The 25875-nt window shown below is 45.7% G+C and overlaps 1 protein-coding gene across 5 annotated transcripts in view; it reads left to right on the forward strand.

The window, feature by feature from the left end:
• The window catches only part of LOC121283855 (rho guanine nucleotide exchange factor 7-like), a 103636-nt gene that overhangs the window by 43614 nt on the left and 34147 nt on the right, over nt 1-25875 (forward strand). For all 5 annotated transcript variants that reach the window (XM_041198654.1, XM_041198651.1, XM_041198653.1 and 2 more), the window contains exons 5-12: nt 388-589; nt 2796-2884; nt 16232-16326; nt 17153-17248; nt 19097-19219; nt 21373-21511; nt 24074-24133; nt 24772-24915. In XM_041198654.1, coding sequence (XP_041054588.1) covers nt 388-589; nt 2796-2884; nt 16232-16326; nt 17153-17248; nt 19097-19219; nt 21373-21511; nt 24074-24133; nt 24772-24915 — 948 coding nt within the window. The remainder of the gene's footprint in view (nt 1-387; nt 590-2795; nt 2885-16231; nt 16327-17152; nt 17249-19096; nt 19220-21372; nt 21512-24073; nt 24134-24771; nt 24916-25875) is intronic.

The following is a 25875-nucleotide window of genomic DNA, read 5'->3' on the forward strand; positions in this document are numbered from 1 at the left end:
TTAACCATTCTTGGGGCTGTACGACCTTTATATTTCTTTTCTTCTTAATTACTTACCCAGTATCTTTGGCTGTTACATTTAATAAGACAGCTTCAACTTGATCTTCAGAATGACATTTTGATGTGCCTGAGCTGAAAAACTCCCTGTTATTCTCCCAGGGTGGCTCTGATACCTGGTCTCTCATCCCTGGTACAATTCTAGGAAATCCCCTCTGCACCCTCCCTAAGGCCTAACACCTTTGTGCAGTGTGGTCCCCAGAATTGGACACTCCATCCAGCTGAGGTCTAATCAGTGATTTATATAGCAGCACTTCCTATTGCAACTATTCTGATCAAGGAATGGATGGATGCTGATTTGATGAAATATTTCTCTCTCTCTCTCTTTAAGGACATGACTGATAACAGTAATCATCACATGTTGGTGAAAGCAAAATTCAACTTTTATCAGACCAATGAGGATGAGCTCTGCTTTACCAAGGGTGATGTTATCCATGTGACCAGAATTGAGGAAGGGGGATGGTGGGAGGGGACACTAAACGGCAAAACTGGATGGTTCCCCAGCAATTACGTGCGAGAAATAAAACCTAATGGTAAGTTGTCAAATTGAATGATAAGTGGATCAGAAATGTTCAAATACCTCAGAAAGCAACAGAATATTTTTTTGCGTAGTAGTTTCCAACCAAGTTGGGAGAGCGATTTTCAGAAACTTGCTCTGCAATCACCCCCTGCAGGCTCGAGTTTGCAGTTCAGATGTTACAAGGAAATGTTTACGTAAGCAGTTCCAATGTTACATATTGACCAAAGAAAGTATGCATGAATGGTGAAAGCAGGAATTGTGTGCACAGACGAGATTTTTTGAAGTTATTGTACAACTAAGTGGTTGTCCATTTAATTAACAAAAACACAAACTAATGATGGTGGGTTGCAAAAGGAACATCCCCCATTGCCTCTTTCCCTGAGAAATGGTAGTGAATCTTATTAAACTGTTGGCTTGATGCAACTGAGTGGACTTCTAGTCCACTTTAGAGAAAACTTAATAATAATTGATGTGGGGTGGGAGCCACTACTAGGCCCAGATGGCAGGTTTCCTTCCCTAAAGGACATTTGTGAATCTGTTGGGTTTTTAGAATAATCAAAAAATAGCTTCATGGTCACTTTAACTGAGACCAGCTTTTTATTAGGAGATTTTTGTGCTGAGTGGCTGCTGAACTTTCTGTGGTGCTATCATTTGGGTGAACTGCTCAGGTGGACATAAAAGATCTCATGGCACGATTTGAGGAAGAGCAGGGGAAGTCTCCTGGGTAAATAAAGACAGAAAATGCTGGGAAAACACAGCAGGTCTGGCAGCATCCGTGGAGAGAGAATGTAGAGGAGACCACATTGGAGAGACCAAACGTAAACTGGGCGACCGCTTTGCAGAACACCTGCGGTCTGTCCGCAAGAATGACCCAAACCTCCCTGTCGCTTACCATTTTAACACTCCACCCTGCTCTCTTGCCCACATGTCTGTCCTTGGCTTGCTGCATTGTTCCAGTGAAGCCCAATGCAAACTGGAGGAACAACACCTCATCTTCCGACTAGGCACTTTACAGCCTTCTGGACTGAATATTGAATTCAACAACTTTAGGTCGTGAGCTCCCTCCCCCATCCCCACCCCCTTTCTGTTTCCCCCTTTTCTTTCCAATAAATTATAAAGATTTTCCTTTTCCCACCTATTTCCATTATTTTAAAAAAAAAACACCCCCACTAGAGCTATACCTTGAGTGCCCTATCATCCATTCTTAATTAGCACATTCGTTTAGATAATATCACCAACTTTAACTTTAACACCTATGTGTTCTTTTGTACTATTGTCGTTGACATCTTTTGATGATCTGCTTCTATCACTGCTTGTTTGTCCCTACAACCACACCCCCCCCCACCTCTCTCTCAATCTCTCTCTCTCTCTCCACCCCCCACACACACACCTTAAACCAGCTTATATTTCAACTCTTTCTTGGACTCGAACTCAAGTTCTGTCGAAGGGTCATGAGGACTCGAAACGTCAACTCTTTTCTTCTCCGCCGATGCTGCCAGACCTGCTGAGTTTTTCCAGGTAATTCTGTTCAGGCAAACATGATGTTGAGTTATATTGCCAAATCACCCAGTTCCGCTCATGTGAGATGACACTGTGAGAGGCATCATGTCCTTGGATTACAGCTAGACTGCTGGCTACACTTATGCTCACTAGCTTGTCGATAGAGATATTGCAGAGGAGAGTGGCAAGGCTGGTTGCTGGTGATATAGAATGAGCAAGAACTTGATGAGTTGGGGCTCTGCTTTCTCGGTTATGAGCCCTTTGGCACTTCAAGTGATACAGTTGACCTGAGAGAGTTTGTAGGTTTTGATGCAGGACAGTTGGTACATCTCTGGATGAGCAATATAATGGTGCTATGATTTTTTTTATTACATTTGTTCTTGAGTATCACTGGCAAGGCCAGCATTTATTGCCCATCTCTAATTGCCCTTGAAACTGAGTGGCTTACTAGGCCATTTCCGAGGGCAGTTCAGAGTTAACCACATTGGCCCTGTTTGGTAAAGAAAATGTGAGGAGCAAGAGTATCTCTTGTCAACCCCACTCCCCTCTCATCGTTCTCCTTCCCTTTTAACCTTTTTGGGAGCTTGCTGTGTTTTTTATCTCCGGTTAATTGATGACCTTGAGCTGGCCAGGTTTCAGATTCTGATTTTATGTTGTGGGTTGAACGTTTTGTGCTGATGTTCATTAATTAAAAGCTTGGCAACTGATTCATTCTACAGAGAAGCCGGTCTCGCCAAAGTCAGCAACTTTGAAAAGTTCTCCAAAAGGATTCGAAACTCCTCCAATTAGCAAAAGCTATTATAATGTGGTAAGTAACACATCCTGTTTGTGTTGAGTGGGATTTGGTGCTAAAATCTGGTACTTTGGTGGCATTTTGAAGCCCCTGTGTATTTTGCCCCGGTGTATATTTGTTTCTATGGGAAGAGAGAGCAGTGTGATAGTAGAATCTGTGAAATAAACCTCTCTGCAATGACATTGCTGATGAAAGTTACTTAATGTCCTTTGTCGTAAGCTTTGATTGAAAAAGATCTCTAGCAAAATGTGTCGGTTACTTAACAGGCAAGAACTTTGCTAATGAGTTTGTGCAAAATGTGTAGAGGAACATAGTTTATGGAAAAAAATGCTTTTTTTGAGGGCAACGTATGATGGAAGCAAAGTTTAAGCTCATAGTTCTGCAAATACTTCTCATGTGAAGTGTTATATCCATCAAAAACATACTGTGAATTTAAAATGGGCTTCAGTCAGATGTCTTTTTAGGAGTTCCTTTGACAACGGTGTGTGATAAATATCATCAATGTTAACTTGTTTTCTGCAGCATCTTTAAGGTAGTAAAACATCCCAAGATACTTCACAAGAGTGTTAGGAAACGAGGTTTGATACTGGGACATCTAAGAAGATATTAGGACAGGTGACCAAAGGATGTCAAAGAGGTAGATTTGAAGAAGCATCTTAAAGGAGGATGCCGAGGTAGAGAGAGGTGGGGAAGCTTAAGGAGGAAATTCTGGCGTTTAGCGCCCAGGCACCTGAAAGCAATGGTGGAGCGATGGAAGTCAGGAATGATCTGGATGGCAGAATTGAAAGAGCGCAGATATCTCAAAGGATTGGTGGAGGTTATTAGTTTCAATGAAACATGTTCTGCTTTTGTTGCTGAGACTTTATTTAGGAATTAAACTGACCAGGTTTACTTGGATATTTCCTTGGGTTTGTGAAATAATGATGTATGCAAGTTTGTAACAGTGGAGGGGGTTGGAACTGCCCTGGTTGCTGTTACATTGTGTCCATTTTAATGATAGAAAAAATTAGCATTCAGATTACCCAACTGCTGTGAAAAGAGTAGGTTCTACACAGGATCCTCCTGCCCCCAGTTCAACGCTGGATGCCTGCTGTTGATGCTTGATACTGTACATCTAAAGTTGATGAGCAGGGAGATTTTCTGAACAGTGGAAAAATATTGCTTTGATCTGAAATATTCTTCAATGAAGTCTGTTTCTGCTTCAGAGAAATTGAAGTGTATGTCAGCACAGCTGACTGACAATGTTCACTTTGCTCATTGAATATAAGGCGTGACTTTCATTCCATGCTCCATCGGAAGGGTTAGCGTGCAATGTGCTCCTTGCATTAACATCTTCTGGTTCCTATAGTGATGGCCTTCATGGTCTGATTCAGTTAGTCTGTTCAGTTTACCCCCAAGTGGCTACTCATCAGCTTTTTATAATTGCTGTGGTGTATGGACACATGAACAATGGAATCAGATGGACAGGAAAAGCCAGCTGGTCCATTGAGCTTGTCTCGTCAGATAAATGAATATTTTGATTCCTGATGCCTCTGCACCAGCCAACAGCCCCCAACATCTTCAGCACATGTTGCCCCGATGGCACTCGGTGTGACAGGAATGCTGTGTGTCATTGACGCACTTTACACTCGGCTTTCCCAGCTAGATTCACATTAGACAAAATTGTGGGACATGGAACTCCATGGGCAGCATGCTCTCTCTCTCTCTGAATCCTGCCTATTTTTAATTTCCGTAGGGCTGGGACTGAGATTAAAATTTCTTTCAAGTTTCTATGGAAGGAATTCCTCATTGCTTTTGAGCTCAGCAGTGTCAATTTCCGGGGCTGGAGGCTGTAGGTTGATTGATGTCAGAGCTGGTTGGAAGCTTTTGCACTTGACAAGACCCCAAAGTGATCATTGTGTGTACTCTGCCCTTCTTCCTGTAGAGTCTTTGATCATTGTATGAGGCATCTCCCAGCTCCATCTTCCTTCACCACTTCTATCTCAACGTCATTACACAGAAATATGTACAATTTAAAAAAAATGGGAATATTTTCTTCTTGGTGAGATGAGCTGTGGAGCAGCAAAGTGAATTGGGAGACCATGTACACAAATCACTAAAAAGGAATACACAGGGACAAAGAGGAATGGAAGAGCCTAATGAGATGTTGACATTTAGCTTGAGAAGCTAGAATACAAATGAAAGGAGGGTGTGCCTCAATTGTACAGAGCCTTGGTCTGATTGGGTTCAGTTCTGGGCATTGCGCCTCAGTAAGGGTATATTGACCTTCAAGGGATACAGTCCCATTTCACTAGAATGATACTGGGACTAAAAAGGGTTAAATTATGAAGCTAACTTGCATACAGTCAACATGTATTCCCTCCAGTATGGAATATTAATGGGTGATTTAATCAGAGTATTTAAGATGATTAAAGGAGTTGGTAAGATAGAGGCAGAGAAACTCTTTGCTCTGTGGCCTTGTGTTTCCTCCTCCTGAGGCTCTGAAACATGTTTCATGTATCCCCTGGTTGCGGGGTGGAGGTGGTGGGGGAGTCCAGAGCAAGGGGAGAGAACTTTAAAATTTGAGCCAGTCCATTCAGGGGTGATGTCAGGAAGTACTTCTTCACAAAGAGTAGTGGAAATCTGGAACTCTCTTGCCACGGCCCCCCCCCCCACCCCCCCCCGGGCCAAATGTTGAAGTTGGGGGTCAGTTGACAATTTGAAAACTGAGATTGATAGGTTTCAGCTAGCCAAGGGTTACAGAGCCTGTGTAAGTATATGGGGTTAAGATCCAGGGCAGTTGTAATCTAATTAAATGTTAGAACAGGCGGAAGGGGCTGAACGGCCTCCTCCTGCCTGTATGTTCTTGTGAGCAAGGCTTCCTGTTGGCAACATGGGATTGGTGATTTGACCCCGGCATTGCATTTTATAACGCTGAGCTTTGTCCAATGGGAACAGGTGCTAAATGCCGAGACTGGAAGGTTAACCAATAATCATAATTGCTGGGATTTGACTTTGTAAAACCCTTTGGCTTAATTTGAGGACATTTGAAATGGTTGTGTTGTGACTCTGTGTCTGCCAGCTAGTGACGGATCACTCTCTATGTAGGTCATTCAGTCCCATTTTGTTCGAGGCTGTTTTTTTTTGCCTTGGGCCCTGCTTGCGAGACTGTGTGGTGTGGATGTGCGAGACATGTACAGTGTGATTGAGGCAACCGCAGGGTGCTGAGCTGCTCGAGGTTTTGTGGATTTCAAATGCTGTGGCCTTGATGTGGATCAGTGAAGCGCATGTTGAAGAGTGTTGCTGTGTGGATACAATACCCTGATGTGGAGGAGTTTGATTCAAGGCCAGTGATGTTACATGGGTTCCTGTAGCAGTCTGGACATGAGACAGACAGAGCAAGGAAATAAGGTGATAACTGTAACAGCGACAGAGAATGTTACTAATGTCCCAACAGCTGATATACAGGAGACTCTGTCCAGTGTAATTTCCCTTTGAGGTCAGGGAAGGAGGGAGTGTGTTTGAGGAATTCAACATCTTTATTTGGGATAGGTTGTGATGAAGAGTGCCATAGAAGGGAACCCAGCTGCATTGATATTCAACCGAGTGTTACAGAAACTAACAGTGAGGGTAATGGTGGGGTCAGTGAGTGGGGGCTTGGGATCAACGGTGGAGGTAGGGACTGGATGGGGGGCCCAGGGTGAGTGACAAGCTCAAAAAGAGAGACCTGGAAAGATTTTGGTACCTGGGGTCTCGGTTACATCTGCCACATTGGACTCCTGGCTGGAATTGTGAGTTGACCACTGGAGCCCATGACCAGTGACCTATGGGAATGGTCTCCATTACAGCAGGGCTCCAGGAAGGAATTCCTGTCGAGATCGGGTCAGCTGTGACTACCCGGTTCAATTTCACCCCACCATCTAATTTACATGATGTGTAAGAATTAAGGGCGGGGGTTGGGGTGGGGTGGGGTGGGATGGGGTGGAGGTGGGTGGATGGGTGAAGCTTGCAGTGGACCTCAGCCATATGAGTGGGTGTCAGCTATGGCTTCATGGGTGGCAACCTTATCCTCCGAGTCTGAAGCATTTAGGTTCAGGCTGCGCTGTAGACACTTGAGCACAAAATCCAGGCACCCCCAATGTCAGTACTGAGGGAGCAGAGTACTGCACTGTTGGAGCATCAGTTCTGAGGGAGTGCTGCACTGTCGTAGGTTCATTACTGAAGGAGCACAGCACTGTTGAAGGTGCAGTAGTGAGGCTGTGCTGCACTGTTGGAGGGGCAGCACTGAGAGAGCGTTGCACTGTTGGAGGGGCAGCACTGAGAGAGCATTGCACTGTTGGAGGGGCAGCACTGAGAGAGCGTTGCACTGTTGGAGGGGCAGCACTGAGAGAGCGTTGCACTGTTGGAGGGGCAGCACCGAGGGAGCAAGGCACTGTTGGAGCTGTTGACTTTTTGCTAAGACAATAAACTGTAACTCCATCTGCTCTCTTAGATGAACGTAAAAGATCCCATAACATCATTTCAAAGCAGAGCAGGGAAACCCTCCCAGTCTCGTGACCAAAATTTATCCCTCCCACAACATCCCTCAAACAGATTGTCTGGCCATTATCACATTGTGTGCGGGATCTTACTGTGCAGCAGCTGGGCTGCCACATGAGGACAGTGACTACGTGTCAAAAGTACTTCATTGGCTATAAAGGGTTTTGGGACATCCTGAAGTCATGAAGGATGTTGTTGAATGCAAATCTTGCTTCCTTTCGGGTGAACTTCTGACCTCAGTTTGTCTGCACGATTTATCCTGTCAGCTGCTGTGCTGACAGTGTGAGGCTACAGCAAGGGTTTGATGGGCCTCTGCAGCTCCTGGCACAGCGTAGCTTCTGGAGCTGCAAGGCATCAGCCCACTGTTCTGCTATAACGTGCGAGAGCCAAGGAACTGCATTCCAAACCAGTGTCAACCTGACCCAGCCCAGCTGCTGCAGACTTCACTCGTTGCATTGCAAGTGATTAATTGCCTGAAGTGACAACTAGCCCTCTCCCCTGAACTTGATGCTCGATCATCTCTCCGTGCTACAGTGCTTGCAGGGGTTGGGGAGGAGGGGCCAGTAACAAAGTGTTGTGACAAAGCTCACTCAATCGGAGGCCAGTGGTAATTTAAGGAAGGGTCATGTGTTGTAATTGCTGCTTTGTAGGCAGCACCACAGCGAAAGATTATGGTGAATCATCAAGAAGCTGATCACTCAGTGAGGTTGTCTGGTGAGTAATCCCTTTGACCACAAGTCCATCAGGCAGTGGTCTGCATGTAACATCCTAGAGACCCTGCGGGAAAAGAAGATGGTGGATCCTGTGGGATGGTTCCCTGAGCAGACTGTCAGAGTTATTTGGCAGAATGCCTCATCGCCAGAAAGTTGAAAGAAGTGCTGAGATGTAGCTTGGCTCTTGGTGAGAAAGGCCCTCCCCTTCCTACACACCCGGATTCTCACGCCCTCCACATGTTGCCTTTGAGGCTGTGGTGGGGAAGAGACTGTTGTCCACCTCCTTGTGGATTGTGCCTTTGCAAAGAAGGTCTGGAGAGAGATGCAGGGGTTTCTGACGAGGTTCATTCCAAGCAGCCCTGTGACACAGGACTCTGTACTCTAAGGGCTGTTCCCAGGGACACACACCGAGACAAACATCAACTGCAGCTGGAGGATCATCAACTCGGTGAAAGACGCTCATTGGTCTGCCCGAAATTTGTTGGTCTTCCAGCGCAAAGAGTTGTCCCCGACCGAGTGTTGCAGACTGGCACATTCCAAAGTCCAGGACTATATGCTGAAGGACGCACTAAAGCTTGGGGCAGCTGCGGTAAAGGTGCAATGGGGAAAGGTCACTGTCTAAAGTCTTTCAACCATAGCACACCCAGGGGCTGGGAATTGTGTAGAACCCCTCGACTGTATTCCTGATGTGGAATGTATATGCTGAATATCAAGAATATTGGCCTAAACTTTCAGCTCGATGGGCGGGTGGGATCGGCTGGGAAGCAGACGGCAGACTTTGCTGGCCCCCGTCCGTGAGTTCACGCTGGCTGGTCAATTAACAGCCAGTCAGCGTGAAGCGCACACTAAAGAGCTAGGTGCTGCCAGGGTGGGGGTGGGAAGAGGGCAGGTGCTGAGAGAGAGCTCCCTGAAGGCAGAGAGCTCCCTCAGAGCTGCAGGCCTGAAAACCATGAAATAAAGTTTTGAAAATCAGGAAAACTATCTAAGCGCCACAATCAGGCAGCTGAACATATAGATGATACAAATGCTCTCCACAGATTTTTATTTTTATTTTATTTAGTAACTCAAACCTCATGAGCTTTGATGAAAAATTACAGGCTGTTAAAGGGCTTAATTGCCCTCTTAATTAAATTGCCCTCTTAATTAAGTGCGCCCACCGAGTGAAATATTGCGTGAGCGTGGGATGACATCAGGGCATCATTTCGCACAACTTTACACCCGATTGGGTAGGGCGCTTGCAGGGTGTAACATTCAGCCCATTACAATGATGTTGAGGCACCTCAGAGTGCTGTATGGAGGAAAGTTGGATTCTATTGCACTTCTTATAATATTCAGTTTGAAGTGTTTTGTCCTTGGGCTGTGTCTGTGCCGTGGAATATATATTGCAAATGTCAAGTGCATCACAATTATACTGAGGCACCTCAAAGGATGTATAGAGAGGTTGAATTTTATCACATTTTCTGTAACACTTTTCAATTTGAAAAGTTTTGTAAAGCACTTTTACAAATTTTATGACTAAAGTATTTTTAGAGAGGAAGGAAGCTTAATGAGTAGCAAAACCAGACAGAACTGAAGTATTGATTCATGCAAATGTGAATGAGATTTTATATTTCAGTGACTAGAGGGGTCAATCTTTGGAACCAGCTCCCCAGGGGGAGAGACAGTGGAGGAGTTTGAATCAACCCATTCAAATGCAAGTGAGAGAGATCTCTGTCAGAGAATATTACCATATTTTGGGACACTGAGCAATTTGAGAGATGATGTGGTGAGTGGAGCCTGTTGGAGTGAAACAGGTGATTTTGGATCTATGGTTCCCAAATCTCTCCACCACTGGAGGTTTTGCTCACTTCATTATAGACTCATTGATAGAGATTGATAGGTCAACAACTCCATTATCGTTGCATCATGGGACTGCCAGGATGGTAGAAGGTGAACTCGATGGATCCCAATCTTTCATCGTCCAGCAGTTGTACTGATTGGTTCCTAGTTTGTTAGCTGACCTCTGCTGGTAAGGCAGTTGGAAAAGGAAGAGGGATATCAGGGATCTCACTGCTGAAAGTATGTGTGTGTATGGGGGACAGGCGAAGACTTTGTGGACTGCAAAGTGTGCTGCCGATTCTCTGTGGCAGGTTTTATACTGATGCCCAAGGTGGATTTGTACCTGATTTTATCCTACAGTGCAAATAAAGGCCACTCAGCCCAACTTGTTTGTGCTGGATCTAATGAAGAGAGCCAGATTTTTTTTAAAGTTTGTCGTCATAATTATAGCCAATCACATCTCTCCTGCACCCTCTCTTGGCCTTGATATCCTCCTTAACAAAATCAATTATTCTAACTCAGCTGAACCGATGTTTGGCAAAGATTTGGACTGACCTCTGTGTTTCTGTACCTGGTACCCTTGTTTATAATGCTGAAGATCCCAAATGCTAGTTAGGTGCAGCTTTATTAATTAGCCCTGATACCTTTAATGATTCAAGTATCTGAAACCCTAGATCTTCCTGTTCCTTTACTGTTTCTAAAGTTTTATTATTTAGTGTAGCAAGCAATTAGGAAGGTGTTATGATCCTGGACCAGACCACCAAGTTCTTGGTACAATCCAGTTAGCCACCACCTGGAAGTTCCCCTCCAAGCCACTCACCAGCCTGACTTGGAAATATATCACCGTTTAAAGTAGACTAAGTTTGAGATTGAAGACACACGCTAAGAGAATAAAGCCACAAGATTCCACAGGTTTTGAACAAACAAAAATAAACTTTACTATTCAAGGTCAGAAAGATCAAACAATTTATAACATCTATTTTATACATTCAGGTGTATGAGATACATGTGAATTAATAGGCAAACTGTGGTCAAAAACACCACACTACACAATAAATGTTAGATGCAACCAAAGCAGATTTCACGGATTTCTCAATAACCCACCCAGACGTCAGTAAACACTGAGTCAACCAATCTCGTTGAAACTCTGTCTCTCTCATGAGGAATTCCAGTCTTCATCTTCGAAGTTCTCGCGCTGGAACTCTCTCCAAAAGTTGCTCCAACTCGGCTGGCATCAACGATGCCCTCCCTCTCTGGGTTTCAGTCTTGTCTCCTGAGACTCCGTTGTCCTGGATTTCTGAGTCTGCACTAACTCACAAGCACAACTTCAGTTCTTCAGCTGCTTTTTGAGTCATCTGTAAGTTTTGCCTTGTCCCCTTGAAGACCCAGCCTTGGTGTCACTTGTTATATTGCTAGCAAGCCTGCTGATACTGGTCGTAGTGAGTCAATTGTTTAACAACGCTTAACATCTTTAAAGAGCTTTTTCCCATTACCCGAACAGAGAAGTTTTAACAATCAGCAAAGGCTGACCAGGGCAGGGTGAGAGGTGATCTGAATGAGGTCTTTAGAGTTGTGAAAGGGTGTGACAAAGTAAACATAAAGAAAATGTTTCCGCTTGTGGTTGGAACCAAACCCATAAATCCAGGAGCTGTTACTGGAAGATCGTCACTAATAAATCCAATATGGAGTTCAGGAGAAACTTGTTTATCCAGAGAATTTGAATTTGTTACTACAGGGAGTGGTTGAGGTGAATCGTATAGATACATTTAAGGGGAAGCTGGATAAACACATGAGGGAGAAAGGGATAGAAAGATATGTTGATAGGGTGAGATGAAGTAGAGTGGGAGGAAGCTCATATAGAGCATAAACACTAGCATGAACATATTGGGCTGAATGGCCCATTCCTGTGCTGTAAACTGGTTTAACATGAATATTAACTGAATATAATATATCATACGTTTTATGTATATATTTAATATATAAGCAATTTCGATGGGACGTGGGAAGGGAATGATTGAACTGCTAGCGTTAATGAACTAAGTTCTTCTCCAATAAGCCTCTTATTGTAGAGATTACTCAAACTAGTTGAGTATGTTTTGTCAGTTTGTCCCCGCAGTGTTAGGGTCTGTAAATTGCACGAAAGTCTATCAACGGATTTAGCAAGAGCTCACAGTCTGATTGTCTGTGGGATCCCTGAGCTGCAGCACTTTCTAAAATTTCAATGATAGAAGGGTGTGTCCATATTAATTATTTCCTAAGAAATGATACTGTTCACAGAACGAGCCCTGCCCATCATATCTGTCCTTGAATCTTGGCGCTTTTTTTTTTAGCAGTTTCAGGATCACAAATGAAGATATTTTAATTGCTGAGATCAGGATTTTGATTCGTAACTGCGGACAAAATGAATAAAAGCAGTCTGTCAGTTCCTCAGATGAATGCAACCTTTCTTGAACTGCAATAGTGTGAAGTATCTGTGCCCAGGGAAACTTCACTTCTTGCATTTGAAGAGTCCAGTGTCTATTATTTCTTCAGTCTCTTTCATTCTGAATGACTGGGTTAGAGGTTTGCAACAAGACTGCAGCAATTGTGAAGTGAACACTTAAACTGTGATTTATTGTGTTGTGTGGGAGCTTCCAGTATTGTGTGCCCATCTCAGTTAGATGGGTTGATGACATAGACTGAAATTAAGATTCAGCCTGCATCTGCCTGATGTACAGCAGAGTTTCTGGGTCTTGGGGTGATGCACTTGGCCTAAAATTTCTGGGGGATGGACAGATCCAGCAGCCATAGCCATTCAGTCCCAGGGAGAATTGTTCCTTGTTTGAGAGGCAGCTGCAGACTCGTCTGCACAGACCCTTTGCCCATCTTCATAAGGCAATAGTGAAGTTGGAAACCAGAATCCACCACAGCAGAAATGTTAGTTCATTTATTCACACAAAGGAGATAACTCCAAACTCCTGTTAGTCCGCCCGGACGGTAACGCTTAGAAAACAGCTGAACTGGGTATTAAAACAACTGAAACAAAAACAAAAATAGCTGGAAAAACTCAGCAGGTCTGACAGCATCTGCGGAGAGGAGCACAGTTAACGTTTCGAGTCCGTATGACTCTTCAACAAAACTAAGGAAAAATAGAAAAGAGGTGAAATATAAACTTGTTTAAGGTGGGGGGACTGAACTAAAATGACTGAACTGGGTCTTAAAACATTTTCATTCAAAGTGCTGCTGTTTCTTTGAAGATTTAACACTTTATGTTTGGTGTTAGCCATGAGTCCATGAAGAGCAATCTCTGAAGCAGAGGGTTATGGACTCCAGCCACGCTCCATATCAACATATCAACAAGGAGCAGGAGTAGGCCACTCAGCCCCTCAAATCTGCTCCGCCATTTAATAAGATCATGGCTGATCTGATAGTAACCTGAAATCTGCATCCCGCATTCTGCCGATAACCTATCGCCCGCTTGCTTACCAGAGACTTGAGAAGATAATAAAAGCTGACTCTTAATTTCAGGACTGAGGGAGTGCTGCACTGTCGGAGGGTCAGTACTGAGGGAGTGCTGCACTGTCGGAGGGTCAGTACTGAGGGAGTGCTGCACTGTCGGAGGGTCAGTACTGAGGGAGTGCTGCACTGTCGGAGGGTCAGTACTGAGGGAGTGCTGCACTGTCGGAGGGTCAGTACTGAGGGAGTGCTGCACTGTCGGAGGGTCAGTACTGAGGGAGTGCTGCACTGTCGGAGGGTCAGTACTGAGGGAGTGCTGCACTGTCGGAGGGTCAGTACTGAGGGAGTGCTGCACTGTCGGAGGGTCAGTACTGAGGGAGTGCTGCACTGTCAGAGGGTCAGTACTGAGGGAGTGCTGCACTGTCGGAGGGTCAGTACTGAGGGAGTGCTGCACTGTCGGAGGGTCAGTACTGAGGGAGTGCTGCACTGTCGGAGGGTCAGTACTGAGGGAGTGCTGCACTGTCGGAGGGTCAGTACTGAGGGAGTGCTGCACTGTCGGAGGGTCAGTACTGAAGGAGTGCTGCACTGTCGGAGGGTCAGTACTGAGGGAGTGCTGCACTGTCGGAGGGTCAGTACTGAGGGAGTGCTGCACTGTCGGAGGGTCAGTACTGAGGGAGTGCTGCACTGTCGGAGGGTCAGTACTGAGGGAGTGCCGCACTGTCGGAGGGTCAGCATTGGGGGAGTGCCGCACTGTCGGAGGGTCAGTACTGAGGGAGTGCCGCACTGTCGGAGGGTCAGTACTGAGGGAGTGCCGCACTGTCGGAGGGTCAGTACTGAGGGAGTGCCGCACTGTCGGAGGGTCAGTACTGAGGGAGTGCCGCACTGTCGGAGGGTCAGTACTGAGGGAGTGCCGCACTGTCGGAGGGTCAGTACTGAGGGAGTGCCGCACTGTCGGAGGGTCAGTACTGAGGGAGTGCCGCACTGTCGGAGGGTCAGTACTGAGGGAGTGCCGCACTGTCGGACGTTCAGTATTGAGGGTGTGCCGCACTGTCGGAGGGTCAGTACTGAGGGAGTGCCGCACTGTCGGAGGGTCAGTATTGAGGGAGTGCCGCACTGTCAGAGGGTCAGTACTGAGGGAGTTACGCACTGTCAGTGGGTCAGTAATGAGGGAGTGCAGCACAGTTGGAGGGTCAGTAAAGAGGGAGAGCTGCACTGTCAGCGAGCCAGTACTGAGGGAGCACTGCACAGTTGGAGGGTCAGTAATGAAGGAGTGCTGCACTGTTGTGGGGTGAGATGTCAAACCGAGAGTCCTGTCTGCCTTCTCAGGCAAATGGCACAATATGAAGAAGAGCAAGAGTGTTCCCCACAGTGCCTTCAACTATCAACACTCAAAAATAGATTACCTTGTTATAACAATGCTGTTTGTGCGATCTTGCTTTGTGCAAATTGGTTGCTGCATTTCTTACATTACAACAGTCACTAGCCTTCATAAGTACTTCATTGGCTGTAAAGCTGGTTGGATGTCCTGGGGTTGCAAAAGGTGCTACAGAAATGCTGGCCTTTCTTTCTTCACACTGAGTATATGAAGTGTAGGTGATGGGGAGGGTTGGAATGGGACATGTTCCTACATTGCTGTTTATTTCAGTGGCTTCGTGAGTTGCTACAGGGTCCAGTTTGTGGAGCTGGTGTCTCAGTAATCAGAGATATTTGACCTGTGCTCTACATCAGAGTCTTTGTGCTCTCTCCTGTTGCAGTGTTCCGGACTCAGGATTACGCTATCCACCCTCTCTGAATGGGAAGCGGCTGCACAATTCACCGGGTGCTGTAAACATTGAGTGCTGGCAGGGCTGAGACCCTCCAGGCACCCCCTCTTGCCAACACCCAATGAATGACTGTCCCCTCCCCTTCCTGAGGTTGTATGGGCCTTGGTGGTGCGGGAGGGTCTACCTGAGACCCTGGGTGGGCTGCACTGTGTTTGGAGGGCTGTGTCTTGATCAGTGGCTTTTTGAGAGCATTGTGGTTCACTGCAGGCTTCTATAATGACACAAAGGAGTGTGTGGAGTCTTTACACAGACCCGTCTTTCTCTGACCATCTCCTTCTCCCGCGTATGTTGTTTCCCTCTGCCTCTCCTCTCCCTCCCTTCAAAATTATAGCCAACACCCCTGAACACTTCAAACAGCAATGAATTGAGTTCTGATGCTGTGAAGTGTCCAAGCTGAAAGCTGTTCTCAGTATTTCACACTATCTCCTGTCACCCCCCCTTAAAGCAGTTTTGTAATATTGACTCATGTCCCAGCTTCTCAAATCCGGTAGTGGAAATGGTCTGTGTGTAGCACCATCTGTGGTCTTCAAACTAAAGCTTTCGAAATTCTCATTCTCCTGCTCCTTGCTGTCCTGCCCCTCATGCTCGAATCCAGCCCCTCGCTCGCCTGCCTGGCCCACACACTCTCGACTGTCCACCCGGCCCCTCGCTCCCTCGTCCTGACGCCCCTCCCCACCTTTTGCTCCCTCAGCCTAATTTCCACATCTTTGTGCCTGGGCTGTGCTGTGATGCTCAAACACTGTGATGCAGTATGCTCTAACTCACTCATCATGGCCCTAAAGTACTCTTCCTTCAAACCTCACCTTTGCGGTGCAGTGACCTGGTCACTCTCCGGCCAGTCAATCCTGCTCTTTCCCAGCCCCGTGAATGGAGCCAGTCCGCTGGTCTCATCCTATCCGATGCCTTCCCTTCTAACCCAGAGTGTAACGGTGTCAGTGCTGCAGCAGAGCAAGGGGTGCAGCAGCTTCTGCTCCCAATGGGCTTTCCCCCACTCCACGTTCTCAGTGTTTCAAAGCAGAAGGGATTTCTACTCTTTCTCCGTTTTTATTTCACAGGTGCTACAGAATATTCTGGAAATAGAATGCGATTATGCGGAGGAGCTAACGATACTTCTGTCAACCTTCCTGAGACCTCTGCAAGCCAGCGATAAGTGAGATCAGCTTCTGTGACGTTGTGCTCGGTGTTTTTATGCTAAATTTGAGCACTATTTTTTCTGTAAGATCTTCACTTTCTACCGATAGGATTTCCTACGTTGTGTTAGACCCTTGTTCTCTGCACACTTTGTACAGAAAGTGAATCAAGGGCAGTTCGAAATCTCCAGCAGGAGAGAGTGTAAGTCAGTGAGCACAATGGCAATGGGTCTTAGAGTGAGCTAGGATACAGAGAGCAGAGTTTTGGATGAGCTCAAGTTTAAGAAGGGTGGAAGATGGGAGACTGGCCAGGAGAGCCTTGGGACACCTGGGTTTGGAGATAACAAAAGCACGGCTAAGGGCTTCAGTAGATGGGCTGAAGTAGGATGGGGATGGGTGATGATAGGAGAGTGGAGTAAACAGCCTTGTTGATGGAAAAGGTACAGCTTTGTGTCAGGGAATGGAGCCTTTGTCTTCAGTCTTCCCAATGTTTAATCAGAGGAAATCATGGTTCATCTGGGACTGATGTTTGACAAGCAATATGAAGCTACCAGATGATCACAAAAACCTGACAGGCTAACTGATATCCTTTGGGGGAAGAGTGACTCCCTTATCCAGCCTGGGCCTGGGACTCTAATCCCACACCGATACTGTTAGCTCTGAAGTGGCGCAGCAAGCCATTCAGTTGTAAAAAACCCTGGCTCAGGCTGGTTAAGGATGGGTATAAGTGGAGGCCTTGCCAGTGACACCCACATCCCAAGAATCAATTTGAAAAGTGTGTACCGGTGGTGATATGGGTGTGTAAGATATGTGTACCAATTTAATCCTGTGTTTTGTTGCTTACAGATTGAGTTCTACTGACATGGGATATTTGCTGGGCAATCTGGAGGACATTTGCTCTTTCCAGCAAATCCTTGTTCAGTCTTTAGAAGAATGCATCAAGTGAGTAATTCCACGAGGAGGAAGTGTCAGCTTGTAGGAGGAATCTGGTTGCCATTCGTTAATCTAGCTGAGATATAAACAAGAGAATACAGGTTTAGCAAGCTCGTGTTTCTGCCCTTTGTCTCCACTGTAACTTTCCCATAGGCAGGAAACTGTGAATTCCTGTTGCAGTAGGTTTTTGAGTGTTCTCAGTGTTTGAGGGAGATCGCAGGGAGCGTGGGTTACTGTTGCTCTGTCTCCAGCACACATCTGTCTGAGCTCACCTTCTCAGTCAGTATCGAGCAATCCTGGGATCTTCCCTGCTCTTCACCCAGCAACCCTTTATTCCTCTCAATTGGCACAGCTTGTATGACAGGGTTGGATGCTCAGAGGTATAAAGAATAACTGACTTTTCTATAGAGCCTTTCATGGTCTCAGGATGTCTCAAAAATGCTTTACAACCAATGAAGCACTTTTGAAGAATAGTCACTGTTGTAATGTCGCATACCCAGCACCTAATTTGTGCACAGCAAGCTCCCACAAACAAGAATGAGGTAAAAAGACTAACACTTTGATTTTGTGATGTTGGTTGATAGACAAATTTTGGCCAGGATAATGGGGAGAACACCCATGCTCTTTTTTCAATAGTGCATGGGATCTTTTATGTGCACCTTAGAGCAAAGGGGTGGTTCAGTTCCGCACTCCCTCAGAACTGACCCTCTGACAGTGCAGCACTCCCTCAGTACTGACCCTCCGACAGTGCAGCACTCCCTTAGTACTGACCCTCCGACAGTGCAGCACTCCCTTAGTACTGACCCTCCGACAATGCAGCGCTCCCTCAGTACTGACCCTCCAATACTGCAGCACTCCCTCAGTACTGACCCTCCGACAGTGCAGCACTCCCTCAGTACTGACCCTCTGACAGTGCGGCACTCTCTCAGTTCTGATCCTCCGACAGTGCAGCGCTCCCTCAGTACTGGCCCTTTGACAGTGCGGCACTCTCTCAGTACTGACCCTCTGACAGTGCAGCGCTCCCTCAGTACTGACCCTCTGACAGTGCAGCACTCTCTCAGTACTGACCCTCTGACAGTACAGCACTCTCTCAGTACTGACCCTCTGACAGTGCGGCACTCTCTCAGTACTGACCCTCTGACAGTGCAGCACTCCCTCAGTACTGACCCTCTGACAGTGCCGCACTCCCTCAGTACTGACCATCTGACAGTGCGGCACTCCCTCAGTACTGACCCTCTGACAGTGTGGCACTCTCTCAGTACTGACCCTCTGACAGTGCAGCGCTCCCTCAGTACTGACCCTCCCTCTGAACTTCTATTTGACCTGTCCAATGTTGAGGTGCAGTTCTTGGAGTTTTTCCTATAATTAATAATTGTGCAAAGTGAATAAGCAGAGTGTGACTTTTGTAAGAGTTTTGCTTATGTTTACTTTAGGCTCAGAGGGATGGCAGTGAGGGAATCAATGTGATGTGCATGCAGCGCAAAATGTGGTGTAGCAGTTCCACCTCCGTCACACCCTGTCCCAACTTGGAAATTTATCAACTTCCCTTCACTGTTGCTGGGTTCAGATTCTGGTGCTTTATCTCCAACAGCACAGTGGGTGTTCCTACACCACATGGACTTCAACAGTTTGCGATGAGGGCAGTAATAAATGCTCTTACCAGCAATCTCTGCATCCCATGAATGAATCAAAGCCTGTCTGATGTCAGAGTGAAGCATTCCTCAAATTGATTTGAAATGCTGACCTGTCATGTTTCCTTTGAATTTCAATTAATTGACTGATCATAAAAAAATTATTGGCAACAGTTTTAAAATAAACATGTGCTTGATTTGTGCCTTTGATTTTTTGTGTGCACAGGTTACCGGAGTCCCAGCAGAAGGTTGGAGGATGCTTCGGAAACCTAATGTCCCAAATGAAAAGCCTGTACCTTGCATACTGTGCCAATCATCCCTGTGCTGTCCATGTCCTCACAGAATTCAGGTATGTGACTGATTCCCGTGTCCAGGGCAGTAGACATTCCATTGAACTTGGGCACCAAACTGTGCTAGGGATTTGGCAACGCTGGGGGTAAATGTTCCAATTTCATGCTCCGACTCTGAGCATCACCCAGCTGGAGCAGATGGCAGATTAATCCTGGATGTAGCTGGTGTGGGCGTTCCATGTGTGGGCGTCCCATGTTCAATGCTTTACTACCAACATTCCACCAACGTTTTTCTGGCTAACTCTAGCAAAACCAGGCATGACCTGCTGGGATGGTCATCCTGATAATGAAAACTTATAAATGGAAATAATCTAAAGATGGGTCTTGAAGATTTCCAGCGATGGAGCTGTGACTGTTTCCTTTTTGCAGCTTGTTCCATTGTGGGATTGTCCTTGAGAAGAAAGATTGTTGAAACACTGTCTTGGAAACACATGGTCTTTGTCACTGCCAGAGAGTTTCAGGTTCTTGTTTCTATCAATTCCCACCAATCCATTCCATATTCTCTAGAAAACGGTCATTCTATTTTCCTCCCTCCTTTGCTGTAGTGATTCCCATTCCAAATCTTTGATCCAGGATCTGACACTAGTGTATTTCCCACACTGATTCGTGCAGAATTCTGCAGCATGTCTTCGGATCGCTTCAGTCTTATTTATATCTCTCACCGTATAAGGATCCCACACAAAACGCGCTTGTGAGGTGTGTGCGCCAGTGTTTATTTGCCCTTCCCCAAATGAGAATGTCAGACTGTGAATTTATTCACAAAGAATTTTAGTAGAGGAAGACGGCTCTTGGTGAGTTTACAGCTCCCTCATGTTGGATTTTATGACCCAGTTCCCTGCTCTGACCCCACAATTGGTAACTGTAATCGATTCAACATCAGTCAACACTTGTGGAAAACCATCCCATATCCCGATAAGTCTTCATGAAGACATTTCTTGTAATCTTCTTTGTTGTGTAACAGCTGACTCTCTAAAGGCTTCTTGCCTTTGTTTCATATATTAATGGTAGTTCTGTTTACTGTCTAATTCTTTTATTATTTCAAACATCCCTAACAAACAGCTCCCAATCCTCAATCCTAGGAACCTCAATCAAAGGCCCCTCAATCCTAAACACCTCAATCAAAGGCCCCTCAATCCTAAACAGCCTGATCAAAGGCACCTCAATCCTAAACTCCTCAATCAAACATCCCACAATTCTAAACACCTCAATCATTGGTCCCTCAATGCTAAAACCTCAATCGAACACCCCTCAATCCTAAACACATCAATCAAAGACTCCTCAACCTTAAACACCTCAATCGAACACCATTCAATCCCACACACCTCAATGAAACACCCCTCAATCCTAAACACCTCAACCAAATGCCACTCAATCCTAAACATCTCAATCAAAGGCCCCTCAATCCTAAACACCTCGATCATACGCCCCTCAATCCTAAACACCTCAGTCAAATGCCACTCAATGCTAAACATCTCAATCAAAGGCCCCTCAATCCTAAACACCTCGATCATATGCCCCTCAATCCTAAACACCTTAATTCTAAACACCTCAAAAGTCCCTTAACCCTAAACACCTCGATCATATGCCCCTCAATCCTAAACACCTTAATTCTAAACACCTCAAAAGTCCCTTAACCCTAAACACCTCAATCAAAGGCCCCTCAATCCTAAACACCTCAATCATAGGCCCCTCAATCCTAAGCTCCTCAATCATAGGCCCCTCAATCCTTAACTCCTCAATCAACGGCCCCTCAGTCCTAAACATCTCAATAAAAGATCCCTCAACCCTAGACATCTCAATAAAAGGCCCCTCAACCCTAAGCACCTCATACATAGGCCCCTCAGCTAAGCACCTCAATAAAACACCATTCAGTCCCACACACCTCAATAAAACACCCTTCAATCCTAAACACCTCAATCCTAGGCCCCTCAATCCTAAACGCCTTGAGCATAGGCCCCTCAATGCTAAACACCTCAATTAAAGACTCCTCAACCCTAAACACCTCAAACAAAGGCCCATTATCCTAAACACCTTGATAAAACACCCCTTAATCATCATAATTTGAGGGAATGCAGCACTGAGTCAAAGAATTTGGAGTTTCCTGGTAATGGGCCCAACAATTTTTTCTCAATGGTGTTTATGTTTTTTTCAGTGAGGAGTTGGGAGAATTTATGGAAATGAAAGGAGCAGCCAGCCCTGGGATTCTCATGCTGACCACAAGCCTCAGCAAGCCATTCATGAGGCTGGACAAATACCCAACATTGCTTAAAGAGCTTGAGCGCCACATGGAGGTAAAGGATTTCCACCTCCTAATGACAGATGGCTGTGAAATAGTCCCCATGTCACTTGTATGTGGGCAGTTTTTATATTTCAGAACCCCTTTGGATAATTTATTATTTTTTCCCCTGAGAGGTGTGGGCATGGCTGCATTTTAAATATGACGCCCAGCGCGAGGATTTGGATAATTTATAGAACACATAGAAACAGAGCCTCATCATTGGCAGTTGGGCTTTGTAATGATTGGCTTTTTAACATGCAGCCAGTAAAGACCAACTGAGCCTGATTATGTTACAACTAGTGGAGATCAAAAGTGGAAGATGACAGCAAGTTATGAAGATGTTTTGTTTGTCCAATGATTTCTCCCTGTTTTTGGAGAACATGTAGGGGGTAAATTTTACAATTTGGCATTCGACCTGGACTCTGTGAGATGAGCACATATCTGAAATTGGAGTACAGAATTTCGCCAGCATGCCTGGCTCACACTCAACACTTGTTTCCTTCCATTATTGATAATGGCTGATGATTCTCTTAGTTTATTGACAAATTTATTACTACATTAACAATCCTTTTAGTTGGCCATTCTATTAGTTTGTTGACCATTCTGTTAGTTTACTGGCCAGCCTACCAGAACATTGACTGGCCTATTCCACCACTGGCCGGCCGGCCTATAGATGCAATGGGCATATGGTTTTAGTCATGAAAGTGGAATTGTTTGGGAAGTTGGTTGCATGGTATAAAGGTGGATCTCTGATGTGGGATGTTGTTCTAATCTACTCTTTTTCAGTTTGTTTCTGTTACTCGTTGATTCCTTTTCATTCATCTAAACAAGAGTGCAAACCCATGAGCCCTGGCAGATGGTGTCTCCAGACCAGGTTGAGATGTGACCTACATATCTGGATTTGGAGGAAGCTTCTGTTTTAAAATCCTGAGCCTTGAGCACATCAAGACGCATATATTTCAAGTTCATTTAGTGTCCGCAGTATTCAGTGTATTAGAATTACAAAGTACAGCTCAGATAAAAGCCATTCACCCCTTGCATTAGATCTAGTGCTAACTCATCAATTGAAAATGGTTACTCTAAACACATGTACCTGTTCTTTTCTTGTATTCTTTAATATAATCTTCCTTTTCAAATATTTATAGAACATCACAGACTTGTTGGTTTTTAAATGATATAACAATTAATGTCATTTAAAGCTAAAATACTGTCATTTAGGTTAAGTTGAGGTTAACAGATTGATGAAGTAAACCTTCAAAGGAACTTGTCAATGAAGTGGAGCCTGCTTGCCTGATATTCTGTATTGTTCTGAAACGTATCTGTATAAACTGTCCCTTCTTGACAGTAGTTGGACCGTTAATTATGTGCATGATTAATTGGGCCATTAATTATGTGTATAGTTAATCAGGCCATTAAATATGTGTGCAGTTAATTGGGCCGTTAATTATGTGTATAGTTGGGGTGAGATCAGCAAAGCAAAACTGTAAACTTGGGAGAAATCAATATGTTCAGGTGGGGTGGTAGATGGGGGTGTGACCCACCACCACACCACCAATATCCAAGGCGAGCTCATGGAGGGCCCTCCCACTAGTCTTGCAAACTTTGATGGGGTTCCACAGAGGCTGTGATTCTGACTGAAGTGGCACTATGTTGATAATCCTGACTGGTGTGTTGGACTTAATTACCAGCATTCTGCTGCCTGCTTCCAATCCTTCACTTGGGAATATGAGACCAGCCCCTGCACTGTTCCACCATTCAGTTAGACCCTGACTGATCTGTATCTTAACTCCATCTACCTGCCTTGGTTTCATATCCTCTAATCTCCTTACCTAACAAAAATCTATCAAAATCAGTCTTGAAAAATCAGTCAATTTTTAATTGACTCCCAGTCTAAAAAGCTTCCTGGGGAAGAGAGTTCCAGATTTCCACTCCCCTTTGTGTGAAGAACTGCTTCCTGACATCATCCCTGAATGACCTGGCTCGGATTTTAAGGTTCTGCCCCCTTGTTCTGGATTCCCACCCCCACCAGAGGAAATAGTTTCTCTTTGTCAACCCCGTCAATCGTCTTAAACACTTCGGTCAGATCACCCCTTAATCTTCTAAACTCAAGGAAATACAAGCCTAGTTAGTGCAACCTGTCCCCGGAATTGAACCCATTTAACCTGAGTTTCTATTTGTCAACTAGTCCAGGTATTTGCTGCTTCTTGAGATATGGCCTGACTGAAAGGGTCCCACTTTCCTTCTCATCCTTGGTTACTCTGAACAGTATCATGAGAGGATGCCAGTGAGATGCAAGTGCAGGCATGGTTCTTTTTACAGGTAGACACCATTGGATTCTCCTGTGCAATATGGTTCATTGTTAATTTCAAGTTGGTGACAGACCTCAAGGTAAGTAAGCTGGTCCCCTATTCCCTGTCTGTAAGGTTCGCTTGTCTGTGTATTGCTTGCCCTATGGTTATGGTTTATGTGTCTCATATGCCAACCCATGGAGATGAGTTCCAGGGTGACATTTCCTTAGTTTGCCAAGTGTCACTTTCTAGATGGCTGATGTGTCCATGTTTCCCTTTGCCTGTAGGAATATCACCCAGATTGGCATGACATTCAGAGATCCATGACTGCTTTCAAGAGTCTCTCGGTAGGTGTCAATGTAAAGCCCCTGCCTCTTTGTTTAGCTGGAATTGTGTTGAGAAGCCCCTGTAATCAGTACTGTCAGAATGTGTCTGCCTCAATCCTGCACTGATTGTTTTCCGTGTAAATGTGAAAAGTTGCCATTTGTTTCTCTGTTCTGTATTTTGTTAAATAATTTAAAGTGAATTAAAAGATCTAAAACTTTGAATATGAAGCGGTCAACAAACCAAATCCCCAGTTGCTCCATCTGTTTCCTCTGAATAATTAAACTTGAAGTCTGAACCAGTCGGTTAAGTTTTGTAAATACAAGCTTTCCGATCTTGTGTTGACGTGTGCCAAGCTAGATTCCTATCTTTAACACTCCTGGTACAGACCAGTGCTCACTAAGAAACCGGGCAGGCAGCTGAGTTCCCAAAGAGACAGCGTGAGGACGAGGGGGCGGGTGTCAGAGGGTCACTTGTGGTAGGCCCGACTCATTGGGACTCATTCTGGGGAATATTGTTAGGGATAGAGATTTTAAGGGGAATTATTTTCCAATTTCTAGTGCGAAGTTTGAAACAGGGCAGAAAATTCCCTTTTCTCTCTTGGGTTTTATAGTGTGCTGGGTACTCAGTAGTTGTAAGGTTATTTTTTTTCTTTAATTAGTCACAGTGTCAAGAAGTGCGGAAGAAGAAGGAGCTGGAACTGCAGATCCTGACGGAAACAGTCCACGGTTGGGAAGGTGAAGATATCCGATCTCTGGGGAATGTTATCCACATGTCGCAGGTCACAGTGCAGTGTGGAAATGAGGTAACTTCCCCTCCCTAAACTGTTTGATCCTTTCACCTGTACTGATCTTTGAAACTTACACATTCACTCTGTTATTTGAATGAATTTCATGGGACAAGCCTCCTGCAGTCAGTGACAGGAAATTGAGACATGCCATGGATTGGTCCTGAGCGCTTGGCGAAAGGGGGCCTGGCCCTGACCGCTTGGCGAAAGGGGGCCTGGTCCTGAGCGCTTGGCGAAAGGAGGCCTGGCCCTGACCGCTTGGCGAAAGGGGGCCTGGTCCTGAGCACTCAGCCACAGGTGCACGGTCCAGACGGCCTGGGTGTTGGGGTCTGGCCCTGACCGCTCAGTGAAAGGGGGCCTGGCCCTGACCGCTCGGCCACGGGTGCACGGTCCAACCGGCCTGGGTGATGGGGTCTGGCCCTGACCGCTCAGTGAAAAGGAGGCCTGGCCCTGACCGCTCAGTGAAAGGGGGCCTGGCCCTGACCGCTCGGCCACGGGTGCACGGTCCAATTGGCCTGGGTGATGGGGTCTGGCCCTGACCGCTCAGTGAAAGGGGGCCTGGCCCTGACCGCTCGGCCAAGGGTGCACTGTCCAGCCGGCCTGGCCTGTACAGCCACTTCTTTCCCACTTTCACAACTGCGGAAACAGGAATTTGCTGTTTAGTTTGGGGTTTGGTTCCAAATTCTTGGATTTGTTGGAGATGAAAGGGGAAATGCTCCATCCTTCCCTCTCCAGACTTCAACAGAGAGAGAAAAACATTCCCCAGCATTTGGAAAGCAGATCTGGAATTTTCAGCAGGGTGAGGGGTGATGTTGCAACCCTCCAGATTCACCCCCTTAGTTCCAGCAAGAACTAGATGGAAACCTTCGCAATGAGCTTCCATTTCCACTGATCCTCCAGCCTCTCTGCCAAAGTGAGGGTGCTGGATCTGAAACTCCTAGTGTGTAAATTACTCCAGCGATGTTTGACTCTGCCAGG

Source organism: Carcharodon carcharias, chromosome 11 (assembly GCF_017639515.1).
Source record: "Carcharodon carcharias isolate sCarCar2 chromosome 11, sCarCar2.pri, whole genome shotgun sequence".
Classification (NCBI taxonomy): Eukaryota; Metazoa; Chordata; class Chondrichthyes; order Lamniformes; family Lamnidae; genus Carcharodon; species Carcharodon carcharias.